This window comes from Rhinopithecus roxellana, chromosome 12 (genome assembly GCF_007565055.1).
Source record: "Rhinopithecus roxellana isolate Shanxi Qingling chromosome 12, ASM756505v1, whole genome shotgun sequence".
NCBI classification, from domain to species: domain Eukaryota; kingdom Metazoa; phylum Chordata; class Mammalia; order Primates; family Cercopithecidae; genus Rhinopithecus; species Rhinopithecus roxellana.
The window spans coordinates 131,668,233-131,690,790 of NC_044560.1; the positions used below are offsets into that span (position 1 = coordinate 131,668,233).

The 22,558-nt window shown below is 49.3% G+C and overlaps 1 protein-coding gene across 2 annotated transcripts in view; it reads right to left on the reverse strand.

Moving 5' to 3' along the window:
• SPTBN4 (spectrin beta, non-erythrocytic 4) overlaps window positions 1-22,558 on the reverse strand; it is a 119,288-nt gene that overhangs the window by 12,608 nt on the left and 84,122 nt on the right. The window contains exons 21-27 of one of the 2 annotated variants that reach the window (XM_010380845.2): window positions 15,390-15,614; window positions 14,508-14,597; window positions 10,492-10,770; window positions 10,271-10,401; window positions 8,616-8,820; window positions 7,503-7,883; window positions 3,444-3,688 (exon numbers count right to left, since the gene is read on the reverse strand). In XM_010380845.2, the coding sequence (XP_010379147.2) occupies window positions 3,444-3,688; window positions 7,503-7,883; window positions 8,616-8,820; window positions 10,271-10,401; window positions 10,492-10,770; window positions 14,508-14,597; window positions 15,390-15,614 (1,556 nt within the window). Of the gene's footprint in view, window positions 1-3,094; window positions 3,689-7,502; window positions 7,884-8,615; window positions 8,821-10,270; window positions 10,402-10,491; window positions 10,771-14,507; window positions 14,598-15,389; window positions 15,615-22,558 lie in introns of those variants that run through there. The other variant, XM_030912643.1, reaches the window with a different exon arrangement.

A 22,558-nucleotide genomic window follows, 5' to 3' on the forward strand; every position in this document is an offset into this window, starting at 1 on the left:
GCGTGATCTTGGCTCACTGCAGCCTCCACCTCCCAGATTCAAGCAGTTCTCCTGCCTCAGCCTCCCGAGTAGCTGGGATTACAGGCACCCACCACCAAGCCTGGCTAATTTTTTGTTCTGTATTTTTAGTAGAGATGGGTTTTCGCCACGTTGGCCAGGCTGGTCTTGAACTTCTGGCCTCAGGTGATCCACCCGCCTTAGGCTCCCAATCTCTGCCGAGATTACAGGCATGAGCCACTGCGCCTGGCCTCATTAATAGTTTTGTTTTTGTTGTTGTTGTTTTTGAGACAGACTGTCTGTCACCCAGGCTGGACTGCAGTGGTGCAATCTCCGCTCCACTGAGATTGGGAGGCTGAGGCGGGCAGATCACCTGAGGCCAGAAGTTTGAGACTGCCTGGCCTCCTTAGTAGTTTTAATATTGACTACCTGTTGAAGTGATAATACTTTGGGTATGTCAGGTTAAATAAAAATGTATTACTAAAATTAATTTTCATTTGCTTTGCTTTGTTAATATGGCCACAGATTTTAAAGTATATATGTGGCTCACATTTGTGGCTCATGTTATACAACTATTGGACAGCACCATTCTAAGCTATCTTATGTCCAAAACAAATTCCAAGTTTCTGAAGTTCCATCAGATGGCAATCATGGCTTCATGCTATGGTTTGAATCTACCACTTAGGCTCAAGAGATCCTCCTGGCTTAGCCTCCAGAGTAGCTGGGACTACAGGCATGCACCACAATGCCCAACTAATTTTTAAAAAAAAAATTTTTTTTAAAGAATCACCATGATTGACTAATTTTTTCTTTTTTGTAGAGATGGGGTCTCACAATGTTGTGTAGGGTGGTCTCAAACTCCTGGGCTCAAGTGATCCTCTTGCTTTGGCCTCCCAGTGTTGGGATTACAGGCGTGAGCCACCTCTTCTGGCTACATTGGCCAAATGTTGACGGTTGTTCAAGCCACGTGTTCACGATACACATGTGGGTTACCTTTACTTCCCTGTATATTTAATTTTTTTTTTTTTTTGAGATGGCATTTTGCTCTTATTGCCCAGGCTGCAGTGCAATGGCACAATCTTGGCTCACCGCAACCTCTGCCTCCCAGGTTCAAGCAATTCTGCTTCAGCCTCCCAGGTAGCTGGGATTATAGGCGTGTACCACAACACCCGGCTAAGTTTGTATTTTTAGTAGAGACAAGGTTTCTCTATGTTGGTCAGGCTGGTCTCGAACTCCCGACCTCAAGTGATCCGCCCACCTCAGCCTCCCAAAATGTTGGGATTATAGGCGTAAGCCATCAAGCCCAGCTTTTTTTTTTTTTTTTTTTTTTTTTAGCATGGAGTCTCGCTCTGTTGCCCAGGCTGGAGTAGTACAGTGGTGCGATCTCAGCTCACTGCAACCTCTACCTTCCAGGTTCAAGCAATTCTCCTGCCTCAGCCTCCCCAGTAGCTGGGATTACTGGTGTCTGCCACAACGCCCAGCTGATTTTTGTATTTTTAGTAGAGACGGGGTTTCGCCACATCGGCCAGGATGGTCTCAAAGTCCTGGCCTCAAGTGATTCACCCGCGTTGGCCTCCCAAAGTGCTGGGAAGACAGGCATAAGCCACCACACGTGGCCTATTTTTCTCAAATGTACACATCACATCACTCCACTCTGCTCTAAACTCTCGCATGGCTCCCACCTTCCTCATAGAGAAGGTATCTCCTCACCATGTGTGGTTTCCAGGGTCCCAGTGCCCCTCTGACCTCACTTCCTCTCACCCTGCACTTCCTCACTTCCTCCCTCCATCTGGTCACAATGATCTCTAGTTCTTCCTCACACATGCCTAACTACAGCCCACCTCTGGGCCCTTGCACTTGTGGATCCGTCCACCTAGAAAACTCTTCCCCCAAAACTTTACCTGACTCACCCATCACTTCATTCAGGTCTCCAGTCAAATGCATATCCTCAGAGAGACTTTGCCAGCTATCATTCCCTTCCTATGTATATATACCCACACTATATTTCTTTCTTTTTTTTTTTTTTTTTAGATGGAGTTTTGCTCTTGTTACCCAGGCTGGAGTGCAGTGGCAAGATCTTGGCTCACCGCAACCTCTGCCTCCTGGGTTCAAGTGATTCTCCTGCTTCAGCCTCCCAAGTAGCTTGGATTACAGGCGTCCGCCACTATGCCTGGCTAATTTTTGTATTTTTAGTCGAGACGGGGTTTCACCATGCTGGCTAGTCTGGTCTCAAACTCCTGAGCTCAGGTGATCCACCTGCCTCAGTCTCCCAAAGTGCTGGGATTACAGGCATGAGCCATCATGCACCGCCCCCATACTATATTTCAGAAAGTAATAAGTGCTATGAGAATGCAATCTGTCTCAGGGCAAGGGCTTGGCCTTGCTCACCACGTGGCACACCATATGCATTTAATACATATTTGCTGAGTAAATGAATGCAGGCTCCAGGCCCTGCATTCCCAGAAGCAATGCCAGGTGTCCCTGATTCCCCAGGTCCTTTTCTTCCTGGCCACACCATGCGACTAAATTTCCAGCCTAGGTCAGGCATGGTGGCTTACGCCTGTAATCCCAGCACTTTGGGAGGCTGAGGCGGGTGGATCACTTGAGGCCAGGAGTTTGAGAACAGAGTGGCCAACACAGTGAAACCCCATCTCTACTAAAAATACAAAATTAGCCAGACATGGTGGTGAGCGCCTGTAGTCCCAGCTACTTGGGAGGCTGAGGCAGGAGAATCACTTGAACCTGGGAGACGGAGGTTGCAGTGAGCTGATACTGTGTCACTGCACTCCAGCCTGGTCGACAGAGCAAGACTGCGTCTCAAAAGAAGAACAATTTGCAGCCTCCCTGGCAGACAGGTTAGGCCACTAGACTGGCAGTGTGTGCGTGATGGCTTTATCCCTAAAACCTTCTGTGTAATCCTCCTTCTGTCTTTTCCCATTTGCAGCGGGATGCAGAAGGTCCAGCATGTGACTCCCAGGGTGGCGTGATGGAAGGACCCTGGCTCCCAGTCACCATGGGACAGGATTCTGCCGGACACTCACATCCAACCACTATGTGAGCAATAAGTCAATGCCTACTAATGAAGCCACTGCGATGCTGGAATTGTTACAATTCTTCACCCACCCTCACAAATACAGTCCCACACCTCCCTTGCCCATCCTGTCTTTAGCCTGTTTCATGCTGTGACATCCCATGGAGAGGGTAATAATGGGCAACTGGGAAGGACAGAGGACAGAAGGATGCCCCATGACCTAAGTCCCCAATGACAGGCCTAAAAATGGGGTCTGAATACACACGAAGCACCTAGAACAGTGCCTGGCACACAGAGGTGCCACACAGATATTGGCTGTTGTCATTCGGTTGGGAAGGGGGCTGTCAATGGGCTGGGGTTGGCTGGGGGAGGCCGCCAGGGGCAGGCAGGAAGCCCGAGGAGGGATGAGGGGCACCTGGGCTTGTCGGCTGCCCCAATCTGGCTGGCGATGCCATCCATCCAGGAAAGCAGGTCACGGACTTGGCTGTGGAAGCGCAGGGCGTCGGCCGTGGAGCTGACGTGCAGGCGGGCATCTTCGCAGGCTGACAGCAGCTCTTTCCAACCCTGCAGCACCTCCTGCTCCCGGCTAGCGATGGCCTCGGCATGTTCACCCGCATACACCGTCCGCAGCTGGGCCGCCCCCTCCTGCAGCTGCCGTACCTGAGGGGCATGCCAGGTCGGGCGCCAGCCCTCCATGGGGCCCAGGCTGTGCCCTCCCTCCCGCCATCTGCTCCAGCACGGAAGCCCAAGATATAAGGAGCCTCACACTGTGATCCCACAGCCAGGCTCCTGTCATATCTGCTGCCTGATTTCTCTTTGACTTACCCGTGTTCTGACTTCTTTTAGTTCTACTACCACGTCTCTTTCAGCCCACTGCCTGATTTGTTTTGGTCTGAGAGCTCTATTTCTATTGGGTCTGTCACCTATGTTTTCAGGCAGGCCCACCTCTACCTTGGGTCTTTCAGGAAACCCCTTTCCACTTTGATGTCTTTTAGATGTGCTAATTTTTTTTTAACTTGGTTTATTTCAAACCCACTCCTTCGTAGTAGCCCAGTTTCCTGCACGATGTCTGTTCAATTGCTATTAGTCCCCTACCCAATTTCCATTCATTCTGCTGTATGAGTTCTGCTCACTCTGTCTTTCGGGTTTTGGGTTTTTTGTTTGTTTGTTTGTTTGTTTTGAGACAGGGTCTTGCTCTGTTGCCCAGGCTGCAGTGCAGTGGTGCAAACACAATTCACTGCAGCCTTGACACCCTGGGCTCAAGTGATCCTCCTGCCTCAGCCTACTAATAGCTGGAAGTACAGGTACATGCCACTGCACCAGGATACATACATATATGTTGTAATAGAGATGGAGTCTCACTATGTTACCCAGGCTCATCTTGAACTCCTGGGCTCAAGCAGTCCTCCCACCTCAGCCTCCCAAAGTGCTGAGATTATAGGCATGAGCCACTGTGCTCAGCCTGCTGCTCACTCTGTTGGTTAAATCTCCTGATTTCTTTTGGCGTGACCTCCCCATCTCTAACAGATCCACCACTTATTGCTGTCAATCTCTCAGCCTGATTTCTAAATCACTTTCTTTTTTTTTTTTTTTTTGAAACGGAGTCTTGCTCTGTCGCCCAGGCTGGAGTGCAGTGGCCAGATCTCAGCTCACTGCAAGCTCCGCCTCCTGGGTTTACGCCATTCTCCTGCCTCAGCCTCCCGAGTAGCTGGGACTACAGGCGCCCGCCACCTCGCCTGGCTAGTTTTTTGTATTTTTAGTAGAGACGGGGTTTCACCGTGTTACCCAGGATGGTCTCAATCTCCTGACCTCGTGATCTGCCCGTCTCGGCCTCCCAAAGTACTGGGATTACAGGCTTGAGCCACCGCGCCCGGCCTTCTAAGTCACTTTCTAAGTAGGATTTATAAAAATAATTGGGCTGGGCATGGTGGCTCATGCCTGTAACCCCAGCACTTTGGGAGGCCAAGGCAAGCAAACCACTTGAGGTCAGGAGTTCAAGACCAGCCTGGCCAACATGGTGAAACCGCATCTCTACTAAAAATACAAAAATTAGTTGGGTGCGGTGGCTCGCACCTGTACTCCCAGCTACTCAGGAGGCTGAAGGGGGAGAATCACTTGAACCCGGGAGGTGGAGGTTGCAGTGAGTCGAGATTACACCACTGCACTCCAGCCTGGGTGACAAAGTGATAATAATAATAATAATAATAATAATAATAATAATTTTATTATTAAATAAAATAATATATACTATATAATATATAATATATAATAATAATAATAATTGCCAGCTGGGCGCAGTAGCTCATGCCTATAATCCCAGCACTTAGGGAGGCCAAGACGGATGGATCACCTGAGGTCAGGATTTTGAGGCCAGCCTGGCCAACATGGTGAAACCCCGTCTCTACTAAAAATACAAAAATTAGCCAGGCATGGTGGCGTGTGCATGTAATCCTAGCTATTTGGAAGGCTGAGGCAGGAGAATCGCTTGAGCCTGGGAGGCAGAGGTTGCAGTGAGCTGAGATCAAGCCACTGCACTCCAGCCTGGGTGACAGAGTGAGACCTTGTGTCGAAAAAAAACAAAAAAACAAAAAAAAAATTGCCCAACTTTTACCTTCCATTAGACCTGCAACGCGATTTCTTTCAGTCCTGCTCCATGAGTTGTATTGGGCCTGCAGCTTCATTTCCATCTGACTGCTCAGATCCACCTCCAAATTTTGGCCAGACCCTCTGCCTATTTTCTAATATCTCTGTTGCCTTTTTCATTAAATTCACCCCCATCAAATTACTTTCAGAAAAGTCATATGATTTCTATCACAGACCCGTTATCTAATTTCTTTTCTTTTCTTTTCTTTTTTTTGAGGTGAAGTCTCGCTCTGTCGCCCAGGCTGGAGTGCAGTGGCCGGATCTTGGCTCACTGCAAGCTTCCCCTCCCGGGTTCATGCCATTCTCCTGCCTCAGCCTCCCGAGCAGCTGGGACTACAGGAGCCCGCCACCATGCCCGGTTAATTATTTTTTTTGTATTTTTAGTAGAGATGGGGTTTCACTGTGTTAGCCTGGATGGTCTCGATCCCCTGACCTTGTGATCCACCCTCCTCGGCCTCCCAAAGTGCTGGGATTACAGGCGTGAGCCACCACACCCGGCATTTTTTTTTTTTTTTTTTTTTTTTTGAGAAGGAGTCTTGTTCTGTCACCCAGGCTAGAGTGCAGTGGCGCGATCTCGGCTCACTGCAACCTCCACCTCCCGGGTTCAAGCGATTCTCCTGCCTCAGCCTCCTGTGTAGCTGAGATTACAGGCGCCTGCCACCACGCCTACTAATTTTTGTATTTTTGTACAGACGGGGTTTCATCATGTTGGTCAGACTGGTCTTGAACTCCTGACCTCGTGATCTGCCCGCCTCAGTCTCCCAAAGTGTTGGGATTATAGGCAGGAGTCACTGCGCCTGGTCTTGTCTGTTGTCTAATTTCTATCTACACCATAGCCAAATTCCTCTTAGCATTCTCAAAATTGCCTTTAGACCCTCGATCTGGATTTAGGTAAAATTCACAGTTTTAGGAGAACCACTGCCCAATCTCTGTTGGAAGCTTTTTTTTCTTTTTCTTTTTCTTTTTTTTTTTTGAGACGGAGTATCACTCTTGTCACCTAAGCTGGAGTGCAATGGCAAGATCTCGGCTCACTGCAACCTCCGCCTCCTGGGTTCAAGCGATTCTCCTGCCTCAGCCTCCCAAGTAGCTGGGATTACAGGTGCCCACCACCAGACCTGGCTAATTTTCGTATTTTTAGTAGAGATGGGGTTTCTTTTTTTTTTTTTTTTTTTTTTTTTTTTTTTTTTGAGACGGAGTCCAGCTCTGTCGCCCAGGCTGGAGTGCGGTGGCCGGATCTCAGCTCACTGCAAGCTCCGCCTCCCGGGTTCACGCCATTCTCCTGCCTCAGCCTCCCAAGTAGCTGGGACTACAGGCGCCCACCACCTCGCCCGGCTAATTTTTTTGTATTTTTTAGTAGAGACAGGGTTTCACCGTGTTAGCCAGGATGGTCTCGATCTCCTGACCTCGTGATCCGCCCGTCTCGGCCTCCCAAAGTGCTGGGATTACAGGCTTGAGCCACCGCGCCCGGCCGAGATGGGGTTTCACCATGTTGGCCAGGTGGGTCTTAAACTCCTGACCTCAGATGATCCACCTGTGTCAGCCTCCCAAAGTGCTGGGATTACAGCATGAGCCACCACACCCAGTAGGAAGCTGTTTAGTATCTGTGAGACCTTCTGTACCACTCTTCCCTGCCACTACCTGATTTCTATATACCATTCCATCAGTCCATTTTCTATCTCCTCCATTATCTAATTTCTTCCTGGTCTGTAGTATGCTTTCTGTCTGTGCCACTGCCTAATTTCAACCTGCTCCACAGCCTGATTTTTGCCCGCTCTGCTGCCCACAGCTGTCTGGGCCCTTCCACCTGCCCCGATGGCCACCAGAGCCCCACCTGGGACACGAGGAGCTGCAGGTCATGCTCAAAGGCTCTCAGGGTCCGCTGCATGGAACTGGCACTGGGTCTCGGCTCAGGCGGGGTGGTCAGGCGGGGCAGCCGCCTCCGCTTCTCCTCAATCTGTCCCTGAAGCTCTCGGGCATCACTGAAGAACTTATGAAGCTCCCGAGAGGCGGCCAGCAGCTGGGCCCGTGTGCCCATGAGCTCCAGCAGCTCAGCCCAGGCCTCATTCAGCCCGTCCTTCCACTCGGCCATGGTGGCCGCTGCTGTATGGCCACACTCGATCAGCTCATCCACCATCTGGTTCACAGCTGCCAGCCGCTCCCGCCCTGCCGTGCCTGTCTCGCTGGCGAACTCTGAGAATTTCTCCTGCAGCACCTGCCATCAGTAAGTCGGGGGTGGGGGGAGGGGTACAGCAAAGTGAGCAAACGGGCAGCACACACCAGCCCCCTCCAGCCTACCATTTTTTTTTTCTTTTTGATACAGAGTCTTGCTCTGTCACCCCGGTTGGAGTGCAGTGGTTCAATAGCCACTCACTGCAACCTTCACCTCCCTGGTTCAAGCGATTCTCCTGCCTCAGCCTCCCAAATAGCTAGGACTACAGGCATGCGCCACCACACCCAGCTAATTTTTTTTTATTTTTAGTAGAGACGGGGTTTCACTATGTTGGCCAGGCTGGTCTCATACTCCTGACCTCAAGTGATCCACCTGCCTAGGCCTCCCAAAGTGTTGGGATTACAGGCGTGCGCCACCACACCTGGCAAAGACTACTATTTTGTGGCAGGTAAGAATAATGAGAATCATCATCATCATCATAAAAAATAATATCTAACACTTACTGAACACCTAGCAAGAAAAGTAACAAAATAGTAACAATAAAAATAACAATAAGTAACAATAAAACAATAAGCTGATAACAGTAACTAGCACTGTGAGGCACCATGTGTGCCAAGCAGGGTCCTCAGTGCTTTACATCATATTAACTCATTTGTCTCACCGCAGAGCCATGAGGCGGGTGCTGTTATTATCCTCATACTACAGATGAGGAAACGGAGGCCCAGAGAACCTTAGTGGTAGCTCTTGGTATCACTTATTACTAATGATGCTCACCGAGACGTGCTCAAAGTCCTGGCCGAGCTCCGGTGAGCCAGCCACCACTTCCTTCTCCGCGATCCAGTGCTCAAGCTCGCTCACCTGGCGGCTGAGCTGGTACAGCCAGTACTGCTGTTCCAGAGCCACCCGGCGCTCCTCACCCAGCTCCTTGAGCGCCACGTACAGGCGGTCCACCTGAGACTGCCGCCGGCTGATCTGCTCGCTGATCGAGGACATGGAGGGGCAGGGATGGACCCCTGAGACTGCTGGGGCAGAGTGTGACCCCCCTAAACCCCCTCCCCAAGACAGGGCTGTGTTTCCTTGGAATCTTCAGACAAGGCTGTGTCCCCAGGTAGAGCTCTGTTTTCTTTTCTTTTCTTTTTTTTTTGGAGACGGGTCTTGCTCTGTTCCCTAGGCTGGAGTGTGGTAGTGTGATCACAACTCACTGCAGCCTCCACCTCCCATGCTCAAGCTATCCTCCCATCGTAGCCTCCAAAGTGGGACCACAGGTGTGTGACTCTTCACCTGGCTAACTTTTTGATTTTTTTGTAGAGATGAGGTCTTACTATGTTCCCTCTGTTCTCAAACTCCTGGGCTCAAACGATCCTCTTGCCTCAGCCTCCGAGTGTTGAGACTACAGGCGTGAGCCACTATGCCTGGCCAGGACTGTGTTTTCTGCAAGTCTTGGGTTCAGACAGCCCTGCATTTCAGTATGCAGGGAAAGCTGTGCTTCCCTAGATGGATAAGCTCACCTCCATCCAGCCTCACCTAGTTTCTTTTTTTCTTTTTCTTTTTCTTTTTTCTTTTTTTTTTTTTTTTTTTGATGGAATTTTGCTCTGTCGCCAGGCTGGAGTGTAGTGGCACGATCTCTGCTTACTGCAACCTCTGCCTCCCAGGTTCAAGCCATTCTCCTGCCTCAGCCTCCCCAGTAGCTGGGACTACAGGCACGCGCCACCATGCCAGGCTAATTTTTTATTTTTAGTAGAGACGGGGTTTCACCATGTTGGCCAAGTTGGTCTCCAACTCCTGACCTTAAGTGATCCGCCCACCTCGGCAGCCTCACCCAGCTTCTATCTCAGTCTCACGCCTCCCTTATCCAGGAACCTGGGTGGGACTCTGGACTCCCAAGTTGGGTCCCCAGCCAATTCACCCCACCTCTAGCCCCAATCTCTGAGCCCACTTGCACAGAGGTCTCTCTCTCTGTACCTCCTTTCAGATTCCATCCCTGGTCCAGGCCTGGAGCTCAGCACCCGCCTACACCAGGCAACATCACCCCACTGCACACCAGGAGGTCTCCAGCCCCACCCCCACAGCCAATCTCAGCACAGGCTTTTCTGTCCTCCCAGACACTGGGTAGAAAGAGTCCCTTGCTTGTCCTGAGCAAATTCTTCTCTGCCCCAGTCCTAGACATCACCTCCTCTTTTCTCCCCCGACGAGGTGCCCACAACTACACTCATATCCAGGTGCTCCTGGCCCCACCCTCTCAACCATCTCTGGGCCGTGTCCCCCCATTCCAGCCAGCCCACTTGCCAAATCCGAGGGCTCCAGCACACAGCAAGGAGGACCTCTCCCACCCAACGTCCAATTCCAGCGCTGCGCTCCCAACAGCGAAGCTTCAGGTCCTGCTGGACCATTCCTGTGAACCGGCCACGCCCCCGTCCCCGCCCGCCCACCTGTCCGGGTGCCCCATCTCCAGCAGCGCCCGGCACTGGCGCGACAGCTGAGCGATGCTTTCCTCGTAGTTCTCCACGCCTTGCTCCAGCTGCAGGTGTTTCTTGAGCAGCTGCAGGGTGCTCTGTTCGTCCTAGGGGCACAAAGCGCCCATGATGAGGCGGCAGCGGCGGCCCCGGGCTCCAGCGCCCCCAGGCCCTCCGCACCCCCAGCTCGGGCGCACCTTGCCCTTATCCTCACTCATCATGAGCAGCTCCTGCTCGCCCAGCCACGCCTCCACCTCGGCCACGTCGAAGTAGTACTGCTCCACCTGAAAGGCGGCGTCCAGCGCCTGCTGCCGTCGCTCGGCAGCCTCCCGCAGTCCGGCCCAGGCACTCTGCAGCTGCTCCAGGCCCCGGCGCACGGCCTCTGCCTCCGGGCTGCGCAGCGACGACAGCACGCCGGCGCGCTCCAGCACCTCCTCCAGGCGCGGCCCGTGCGCCTGGATCTCCCGCCGCAGGCCCTGGTGGTGGGAGGTAGCGTGATGTGGGTGGAGAGGGGACGTTTGAGGCCCTGCAAGACCACATGCTCCTCTGCTACTGGCACGGCCCATGGGACAGTTAACAAGCACCCCCAGCTCGCTTACCACGTGCCAGGACCATGTAAGCATTTTGCTGATACTCCCTCAATCATCATAACCCCATGCTGCAGGTGGGAACACAGGCACAGAGGGGCAAGGTAGGGAGCCCAAGAACAAGCAGCCAGTGAGGAGTGACAGGATTTGAACACAGAAGGCTGGTTCCGGAGACTGTGCTCTGAGCTAAGACGCTTGCTGACCCAAAATCGGCCCTAATACAAAAACCCTGCAGCTTAGCAGCCGAGGTATCATTTATATACGGTGAAGTGCACAAATCTTAGGTATACAGTTGCACACATATGTACAGACGCATACACCGGTGTGCCCAGATCAGCATGTGGAACACTTCCATCCCCCAGAAGGTTCCCTCAACCAGCTCTGTACTTGCAGAGTACCTTATTTAACTTTTTGTGTGTCTTTTTTAACTTTTTGTGTGCCTTCACCTCATTTAACTTTTTGTGTGCCTCAACTGGTAAACAAAGATAATAACAGCCAGCATGTCCTCTTCTTATTTTGCTTTTTTAGAGACAGGGTCTCACTCTATCACCCAGGCTGGAATGCAGAGGCACTACTGCAGCTCACTGCAGCCTTAAACTCCTGGGCTCAAGTGATCCTCCTGCCTTAGCCTCCCAAGTAGCTGGGACTACAGGTGTGCACCACCGTGCCCGGCTATTTTAAAAAACATTTTTGGATAGATGAGGTCTTGCTATGTTACTCAGGCCAGTCTTGAACCCCTGGCCTCAAGCAATCCTCCCACGTTGGCCTCCCAAAGTGCTAGGCTTATAAGCATGAGCCACTGTGCCTGGCCAGCCAATACTTCTTGAGTGTCTGCTACTCTGCTACCTGCCAGGTGCTTTGCTAAGTAAGAGCTTTACATAACATAGCCTCACACCTCCTCACTCCCAACCTATGGAGCCAGACATTACCATCTCTGTTTTACAGATGAGAAGATTGAGGCAAAGAGAGGGTGAGGAATTTGCTAACATCACACGGCTAGTATCAGGCTGAGATGATCTACCTTGTGGGGTTGTTGTAAGGTGATAAACTATGGAGCACTTAGAACTGAGCCTGCATGCAGCAAATGCATATTTGTAGCTATTTTTTGCTTAACAGCCCCTGTGTATCCACCACTCTCACTGCACACACAGCTGAGCTCCCTCAATTTTAAGTACTAAGTGCATTTGATCAGTTTCCTCAACCATGAGGATACTGTCAACACTGTTGACAGCCAAGAGTATTTTTGTCAAGACAGGAAAACAAAATCTCAGCAAAACTCCAGTCTCTTAAAGAACTCCACCTACTGCAGAATGATCAGGAACCTTCCAAAATAATCTGTGGACCTACCTCCCCACCATCCTTCAGTGTCCTATTCTTCCAACATACACTGTTTGGTGAAATGAAGATAATGACAATATCCACCTCATAGGATTATTGAGAGGACTAAATTAAATAATCAGCATAAACCCTAACACAGTACTTAGCACATGGTAAATCTTTTTTTTTTTTTTTTTTGAGACAGAGTCTTGCTCTTGACACTCAGGCTGGACTGCAATAGTGCGATCTTGGCTCACTGCAACCTCTGCCTCTCAGGTTCAAGCTATTCTCCTGCCCCAGCCTCCCGAGTAGCTGGGATTACAGGCACGTGCCACCATGCCCGGCTAATTTTTTGTGTTTTTAGTAGAGATGGGGTTTCACCGTGTTAGCCAGGATGGTCTCGATCTCCTCCTGACCTCATGATCCACCCACCCCGGCCTCCCAAAGTGTTGGGATTACAGGTGTGAGCCACTGCTCCTGGCCTTAATTTTTTTGTATTTTTAGTAGAGACGGAGTTTCACCATGTTGATCAGGCTGGTTTTGAACTCCTGACCTCAGGTGATCCACCTACCTCGGCCTCCCAAAGTGCTGGGATTACAGGCATCAGCCACTACACCTGGCCAGCATATAGTAAATCTTTAATCGATGCTTTTTTTTCTTTTTTTTGAGACAGGGTCTCACTCTGTCACCCAGGCTGGAATGCAGTGGTGTGATCTCGGCTCACTGCAACCTCTGCCTCCTGGGTTCAAGCGATTCTCCTGACTCAGTCTCCCAAGTCGCTGGGATTACAGGCGCCTTCCACTACGCTCAGCTAATTTTTGTATTTCTGGTAGAGATGGGATTTCCCCATGTTGCCCAGGCTGGTCTCAAACTCCTGGGCTCAAGTGATCCTCCCGCCTCTGCTTCCCAGAGTGCTGGGATTACAGGCTGGAGCCACCGTGCCCGGCACAATGCCTTATTATTATTATTATTCCTCTCTTATGTGTCTTGCTTTAGGCTTTGGTGAAATAGTTGCTTTGACCAAGGAGTTCCCCTGCTATGCAGTTTGAGAACCACTGTTCTAAACCAACTCTACTTATTTAGATGTGGAAACTGAGCCCCAGAGGGATGAACAGAGATTCAGAGATTTTTTAGGAGCTCAAAAGCCCCCTCCCCCCACCTTGCTCAGGTTAGCAGACAGTAGTACCCTCTTGCTGATTATCTCTGTCCTTTGTCCCTATGGGTGTTTTTTATTTGTTTTGGGGTGTGTGTGTGTGTGACAGAGAGAGAGATAGGGTCTCATTCTGTTGCACAGGGTGGAGTGCAGTGGTGTGTTCAAGGCTAACCACAGCTTTGACCTCTGGACTAAAGGGACCCTCCCTCCTCAGCTTCCGGAGTAGCTGGGACTACAGGGGTACACCACCACACCAGGCTAACTTGATGGTTGTTTTACTTTTTGCTTGTCCAATAGCCATTCCTCTTCCTTCTAGTCTCAAGCTGCTGATTTTCCTTTGGAGAACCCCCCTTGCCTCCATCCAGCCTTGGTAATTAAGCTAAGGCTGATTCCAGAAGCAGGTTCCAGGGGAGGGCGCCTAGCCAGGCCAGCCCAAGGAGCAGTCTGAATCCCCATCCGTCATGATTAGTTCCGGGATGGGCATGGGACGCCACTTGTATGGTGAGTCAATGAGAGTTATTCCTGGGACTACTGCTGACATTATTGAGAGGGGGAAATTCTCTTCAGTTTTGCTGGCGGGAGGTAAACCTGAATCTATTAGAGGCCTTTTACCACCAGGAGAGGAGGACTGGCCTAAGAAGAAAGCTCATGCAGAAAAACAAACAGGCTGGGTGCGGTGGCTCACGCCTGTAATCCCAGCACTTTGGGAGGCCGAGGTGAGTGGATCACTTGAGGCCAGGAGTTCGAGACCAGCCTGGACAACATGGTGAGACCCCCCATCTCTACTAAAAATACAAAAATTAGCCAGGTGTGGTGATGCACACCTGTAATCCCAGCTACTTGGGCGGCTGAGGCAGGAGAATAGCTTGAACTCAGGAAGTGGAGGCTGCAGTGAGCGAAGACTGCGCCACTAAACTTCAGCCTGGGTGACAGAGCAAGGCTCCATCTCAAAACAAACAAGCAAACAAACAAAAAATATAGCCCAGAGTCATGAAAATATATGGAAGCACCTGGATACATCTGTATCTGCTGTCCACAGTCTTGTTAATTCCAAAAACCAATAAAGTCATTGTTTTGGCTTTAACCACCTTCAGCTGTTTTCTATCACGTGTATCCAAATGTGTCCTAACTCACTCCCTCACCTGGCTCTGCTCACCTGGTTCTTTTTGATGTGCTGCTGGACCGCCTGCAAACCGTTGCCTCGCTCTGTCTGCATGGCCAGTGGCAGCCGCTCCTGAACCCATGCCTGGAGAGGACACAGGAAGCAGGTCAAGGGGAGAATGCATCCACGAACTGCTGCATCGCAACTAAACTTTAAACCTGCATGGTATCCCAGGCCCTTCCTTGCCTAACAGCCCAGTCGAATCTTTAGCCTCCTCCATTTTTTTTTTTTTTTTCTTTGAGATGGGATCGAATCCCCAAGCTCAAATAATCCTCCCACCTCAGCCTCCCAAGTATCTGGGACTACAGGCGCCATCACACCTGTCTCAGTCTCCTCTGTTCACATACTCTGTCTTGCTCTCTGCACTTAAGCCAGGCTCACACCGTTGGCCTTTGCACATACAGGTCTTGTTTCCTATCATATTCCTAACCACCCTGAATTGTCACTGTCTGGGGACAAGTCTGTTTTCCCAGTTGGACTTTGAGTCCTCTGGGACACAATGGGGTCTGCCTTGGCCACCCCTGTGGCCCCAGTATCATTCACACACCGGGTTGGGGCCAGAATGATCAACTGAGTGAGCAAATTAGTGAGCAAATCAGGAAGTTGAGTGATGGAATGAGGAAATGAACAGGAGTGAATGAGTGAATGAATAATAAGTAAATAAATGAGTGGAGGCAAAAACAAACAATGGATGAGTGAATAAATGAGTGACTTCATGAACAAATCAATGAATGATTCAAAGTGAGTAAATGAATGTGAATGAATGAATGAGTGACGGGCTGAGTGCATCTTTCAGCGTATGAGTGGGAGGGTCTCAGCCTTCTCCATCCTCTTTCCCGCCCCCCGCCCCGCCCCAGGCCCCTGCGCTGGCCTCACCAGCTCGTCGTCCAGGTCGTGCGCCACCTGGTGCAACTCCTTGGAGGCCAGCAGCAAGCGGCGGCGCTCCTGCAACGGCTCGAGCAGGCGCACCAGGCGCTCGCCCACCGCGTTCTGCCGCTCGCCCACCAGCTCCTTGCTGGCCGGCTCCAGCGGCAGCGCCGCCGTCTGTGCCTGCAGCTCTCCCACCTCGCGGTACCACTCCTCCACCTGCGACTCCATGGACTGTGGGGACAGAGGCAGTATCAGTGGGCCCCACCCACCCTCCTGATCCTGCTGTGGTTCTCCAGTACCCTTATGGTGACAGCCAGACCCCTCACTGGCCCACCCTTCCACCCTCTCCTTGCTCAGTCGCCTCCAGGAGCGATGCCCTCCGCATGAACCTGCATCACACTAAGCTAATCCCTGCCTCGGAGCCTTTGCCTTTGCTGTTTCCTCTGCCGGGCATGCTCTTCCTTGTCAATCAGATTTTAGCTGGAGTATGACCTTCTCAAAGAGGCTTACCTGACCCAGGAACTAAAGTAGTCCATTAAATCACTAATTCTCAGAACAACCCTTCAAGGTTGGTAGTCTCCCTGTTTTACAGAGGAGGAAACTGAAGCCAAGAGAAGTTAAAGAATTTGTCCAAAGAGTCAACTTTCCAAAATTTCTACTATCAAATATAGTAATAATTTTTTGTTAACGAATTTTTTTCTTTTGAGACGGAGTCTCGCTCTGTCGCCCAGGCTGGAGTGCAATGGCACAATCTTGGCTCACTGCAACCTTCACTTCCTGGGTTCAAGCAATTCTCCTGCCTCAGCCTCCCGAGTAGCTGAGATTATAGGCACCTGCCATCATGCCCAGCTAATTTTTGTATTTTTGTGGAGATGGGGTTTCACCATATTGGCCAGGCTGGTCTTGAACTCCTGACCTCAGGTGATCTGCCCACCTTGGCCTCTCAAAGTGCTTGGGATTACAGGCATGAGCAACCATACCTAGCCGATTTTTTTTTTTTTTTTTTTTTTTTTTTTTTTTGTAGATGGATGAGCAAATCAGCCTGGGCACTGTGTCGTCCAGGCTGGAGTTCAGTGGGCAATCTCAGCTCACTGCAACCTCCACCTCCCAGGTGCAAGTCATTCTCGTGCCTTGGCCTCCCCAGTAGCTGGGACTACAGGCACCTGCCACCATGCCTGGCTATTTTTATTTATTTATTTACTTATTTGTATTTTTAGTAGAGATGGGGTTTCACCATGTTGGTCAGGCTGTTCTCAAACTCCTAACCTCAAGTGATCTGCCCACCTTGGCCTCCCAAAGTGCTGGGATTACAGGCTGAAAAAACATTTGATAGTAAAAATTTATCAAAAATAAATACAAAGCTATAGTGATTTGGATGGCTGCTGTGTCATAGGGATAGACAGAAAGTGCAAAAGCAGACCCAAATACACAAGAAAATTCATGTGTTTCCTAGATGCCAATGCAAATCCCCAAGGGAAAGATGGATTATTTAATGAATGGTCATGGGCCAATGGCTAACCAATTTAGCTGGATCCTTTCCTTGCTGTTTGTACTGAAAACAATTCCAGATGGATTAAAGACTTAAACGAAGTAAGTAAATCCATAAGGCACTAAAAGAAAACCTGGGCAAATGCTTTTATAATGCTGGGATGGAGAAAAATCTTTCCAAGCATAAAAAAACATAAAGGGAAAGATTTATAAATTTGATCACATAAAAATACTTCTGCATCAGCCAATAGACATATGAAAAAATGCTCACCGTGACTGGTCATCAGAGAAATGCAAATCAAAACCACAATGAGATACCATCTCACACCAGTTAGAATGGCAATCATTAAAAAGTCAGGAAACAACAGATGCTGGAGAGGATGTGGGGAAATAGGAACACTTTTACACTGTTGGTGGGAGTGCAAACTAGTTCAACCATTGTGGAAGACAGTGTGGCGATTCCTCAAGGATCGATCTAGAACTAGAAATACCATTTGACCCAGCCATCCCATTACTGGGTATATACCCAAAGGATTATAAATCATGCTGCTATAAAGACACAAGCACATGTATGTTTATTGTGGCACTGTTCACAATAGCAAAGACTTGGAACTAACCCAAATGTCCATCAATGATAGACTGGATTAAGAAAATGTGGCACATATACACCATGGAATACTATGCAGTCATAAAAAAGGATGAATCCATGTCCTTTGTAGGGACATGGGTGAAGCTGGAAACCATCATTCTGAGCAAACTGTTGCAAGGACAGAAAACCAAACACTGCACATTCTCACTCATAGGTGGGAATTGAACAATGAGAACACTTGGACACAGGGCAGGGAACATCACACACCAGGGCCTGTCATGGGGTGGGAGGAGTGGGGCGGGATAGCATTAAGAGAAATACCTAATGTAAATGATGAGTTAATGGGTGCAGCACACCAACATGGCACATGTATACATATGTAACAAACCTGCATGTTGTGCACATGTACCCTAGAACTTAAATTTAAAAAAATTTAAAAAATACTTCTGCATCAACCAAAATTTCGTAGAGTTAGAAGGCAAATGAAAAACTGAAAAAATTGATATATATTAGAGCAAGGAATTAGTTTATTTAACAATCAAAGAATTTCCCTTCATCCTGCTTCCTTTGTCTTCATAGTGCTTACCACCATCAGACAACTCTCTTGATTGGTGTGTATGTGTGTTTTGTTTTTTGACAGGGTCTTGCTCTGTTATCCAGGTTGGAGTGTGGTAGTGAGATAATAGCTCACTGCAGCCTCAAACTCCTAGGCTCAGGGGATCCTCTTGCCTTAGCCTCCCAAGTAGCTACAACTACAGGCACACACCACCATGCCCAGCTCATTTTTGAAATTTGTCATAAAGATGGGGTCTCGCTATGTTGCCCAGGCTGGTCTTGAATGCCTGGACTCAAACTATTCTCACACTGGCCTTCCAAAGTGCTGGGATTACAGGTGTGAGCCACTGCATTCAGGTACTTGTGTATTTTTATTGGTCCCCTGCTTCCAGAATGTGACCCACATGATGGAAGGGGCTCTGTCACACTCACTGCTGTATTCTTGAAAACCTAGAACAATTTCTGGTACACAGTAGGCCTCCAATTAAGATTTGTTCAATGCATACATGAATGATATCAGCAAAAAAAAGGCTGCCCAAAAAGAGAAATGGGCATCAGATGTGAACAGGCAACAGACAAATAAGCATATGAAAAGATGCCCAGTCTTATTAATCAGCTGGAAAATAGAAATTAAAACAAGACATCCTTTTCTTCTTTCTTTTCTTTTCTTTTCTTTTTTTTTTTTTGAGACAGAGTTTCACTCTTTTTGCCCAGGCTGGAGTGCAATGGCATGGTCTCGGCTCACTGCAACCTCTGCCTCCTTGGTTCAAGTGATTCTCCTGCCTCAACCTCTCGAGTAGCTGGGATTACAGGCACGTGTCACCATGCCTGGTTAATTTTGTATTTTTAGCAGAGATGGGGTTTCACCATGTTGGCCAGGTTGGTCTTGAACTCCTGACTTCAGGTGATCCACCCACCTTGGCCTCTCAAAGTGCTGAGATTACAGGAGTGAGTCACTGCGCCTGGTCAAGACATCCTTTTCTACACATTAGGTTGGCAAAAATGTAACACACTTATAGTATCTAATGCTGGCAAAGATCCTGGGAGACAGGCACACTCAGCCACTGTCAGTGGTGGTGTAAACTGGTAGAGCCTTTTTGGAAGGCAATTTGGCAGGTCTTTGCATCAAAATGCAAAACACACATCTGCTTGACCTAGCACTTGCACTTCTAGGAATATGACTAAAGAAATACTGTCATAGGCCAGGTGCAGTGGCTCATGCCTGTAATCTCAGCACTTCGGGAGCCCAAGGCAGGTGGGTCACAAGGTCAGGAGTTCAAGACCAGCCTGGCCAACATGGTAAAACCCCGTCTCTACTAAAAATACAAAAATTAGCTAGGTGTGGTAATGCATGCCTGTAATCCCAGCTTCTTGGGAGGCTGAGGCAGGAGAATTGCTTGAACTTGGGAGGCAGAGGTTGCAGTGAGCTGAGATTGTGCCACTTCAGCCTGGGTGACAGAGCAAGACTCCATCTTGAAAAAAAAATTAAAAATAATAATAAAAAATTTTTTAAAGAAGAAAAAAGAAATACTGGCACAGATGCACAAAGTTGTAGTCACAGCAGAGTTTGTAATGGGAAAAAAACTGGAAGCAACCTCAATGCCCATCAAGAGAGAAACGGTTAAGTCAGGTGCAGCAGCTCATGCCTGTAATCCCAGCTACTCAAGAGGTTGAGGTGGGAGGATTGCTTGAGCCCAGGAGATTGAAACCAGCCTGGGCAACATAGCTAGACCCCCTCTCTTGAAAAAAAAAAAAAAAAAACAGTAAAATGGTTAAACAAATCCAGACCAATATGGAATAATAGCCAAATGTTACTGTTAAGAAGAAAAAGCATGCGGGGTGCGGTGGCTCACGCCTGTAATCCTAGCACTTTAGGAGGCCGAGGCGAGTGAATCACCTGAGGTCAGGAGTTGGAGACCAGCCTGGTCAACATGGTGAAACCCCATCTCTACTAAAAATACAAAAAATTAGCCAGGCGTGATGGCAGACACTTGTAATCCCAGCTACTTGGGAGCCTGAGGCAGGAGAATCACTTGAATCCGGGAGGCAGAGGTTGCAGTGAGCTGAGATCATGCCACTGCACTCCAGCCTGGACAACAAGAGTGAAAGTCCATCTCAAAAAGGGAGGAGGGAGGAGGAGGAGGAGGAGGAGGGGGAGGAGGAGGAGAAGGAGCAGCAGCAGCACAGCAGAAGCAGAATATAAATTTGTAGTGGATTGCACATGCATAAAAATTCCCTGGAGTAAACAAGAAGTTCATAACAGATGGTACTTACTGGGGGGATGAGAACTTAATGAATGGGGTACAGGGATGAAGGGGATGGATAATTTTCCCATGGGATTTCCCTAGAGGTTCTGATGTCTTAACCATGAAAATTTATTTATTCAAAAATTGAAATTAAACATGAAAAGCAAATAAAATAAAAACATTAAACATCCATATAGGTACACTTGTAAATGCACAGAAGGAGGTCTAGATGGATGCACACCAAATAATTGAGGCTCCCTCTGGATGTGGGATTGCGAGGCAGATCGCAGTGAGACTTTACGTTCTACTGAAGACTGCTGGGTTAGTACAAATTTTCCCAAAAGAATGTATTTATATATTACCCTTGTAATTCTAAACAGATGGAGGAAAGCTAGAGAAGAAAACAAAATAACAATTAAAAAATTAAGTGGTAGCAGATTATGGCAAATGACTGCAAAACAAAACCCCAAACTCAAGAACCAAGGCAAGACTTCTTGTTTCAAGGTTCTGTAGTGCAGAGTTGTTGGTTTTGCCTGCCCAGAATCCATCCTCTCCTTCCAAATACATCAAAACTCACTCTCAGGTCCTGAGCTTCCTGAAGGGCAAATGAAACCTAGAGAGCCATGGGTAATCACATGACACAAGTGGGGCCCATCAGAACACTGAAAACACCCTGGTCATAAAGATTGGGTCAGAGACGAACATGTGACCTCAGATGGGCCAATGAAAACTCTTCCCACTTTTTCTTTTTTGGTAGAGGTGTAGGGTCTCACTATGTTGGCCAGGCTGGTCTCAAACTCCTGGCCTCAAGCAATCCCTCCCATCTTGGCCTCCTAAAGTGTGGGATTACAGGTGTGAGCCACTATGCCCAGTCACTGTCCCCACTTTTTCCAGGAAAGTGTGTGTGCACAGAAGAGATACTCTCTTTCCCATGGACTTCCTAAGTTGGGAGGAGATAGGTCAGGCATCCTGGGGTCATCCTGCCAACGTCTGCGACTCCCTGACAATGAGGCCAACACAGAAGAAAGTGGTGCTCAGAAATGAAGACAAGGAGATCTGTAAAGACATAATTTGAGTTACTGATCACCCCTCAGACCCTGAGCCAGCACCTTCATAAACTGAAGACATAATTTGTGAATTATGAAGACATAATTAGCTGAGATTGTGCCACTGCACTCCAGCCTGGGCAACAGAGTGAGACTCTGTGAAAGAAAGAAAGAAAAGAAAGAGAGAAAGAAGGAAAGAAAAAGAAAGAAAGGTGGAGTCCCTTGCCTTGAGTCACAATAGGGCAAGGACTGGGACGGTATAGCCCCTGAATCTGCACTCCTCTTCCAGGCCATGCTGAGCTGGATACAAAAACATGAGACAGAGAAGCAGAACACGGGGAGGAGGGTGTTTCCCTGGCCAGAGAAAGAGCTTTGCTTAGGGTGGGGGTGGGCCTGGAAAAAGTGTGGGGTCCCCAGGGACAGAGCCTCGCAGCTGCAAAGCCTCTAGTGCATTTTCTCAGATGGCAGGAGACCAGTCCCCCACCCCTCCAAGCAGGAGCCTGCAGCCGAGGCCGACCAGCTGGCCAGGTCCCTGAGGGCTGGGGAGCCGGGACTTGAGACTCCACCATCTGGCTTCTTGGTCAGGAAGCACAGCCTGGCAAGAGGCCCCAAGAGAGGATTCTGGGTCATGTGGCCAGGACCTGGGAGGTGGACTCCCAGGGAGCCTGCTGCAGCAGGTGTGGTGGAGGACAAGGGAGAGGACACAAGGAGGATATGAGGAACAAGGGAAGGAGGCAGAGACAGAGAAGTCAAAGAAAAAGAGACAGAGAGACTGGGGTGGTGGCTCACGCCTGTAATCCCAGCACTTTGAGAGACCGAGGTAGGCAGATCACCTGTGATCAGGAGTTCAAGACCAACCTGGCCAACATGGTGAAACCCTATCTCTACTAAAAATACAAAAATTAGCCGGGCATGGTGGCTCATGACTGTAATCCCAGCTACTCGGGAGGCTGAGGCAGGAGAATCTCTTGAACCTGGGAGGCAGAGGTTGCAGTGAGCTGAGATTGCGCCACTGCACTCCACCCTGGGTGACAGAGTAAGACTCTGTCTCAAAGTAAACAAATAGAGAGAAGGGAGTGAGAGAGTAGGACAGAGAGGGACACAGAGATGAGGACGGGAGGACAGAGAGAGGCAGCGATGAGAGGCAGAAACTAAGGGACACAGAAAGGCTAAGGGACAAGGACAGAGACACAGGCCTGGAGAGAGGCTGAGGGGGACAAATGGCTCACATAGCACACACCACTACACACC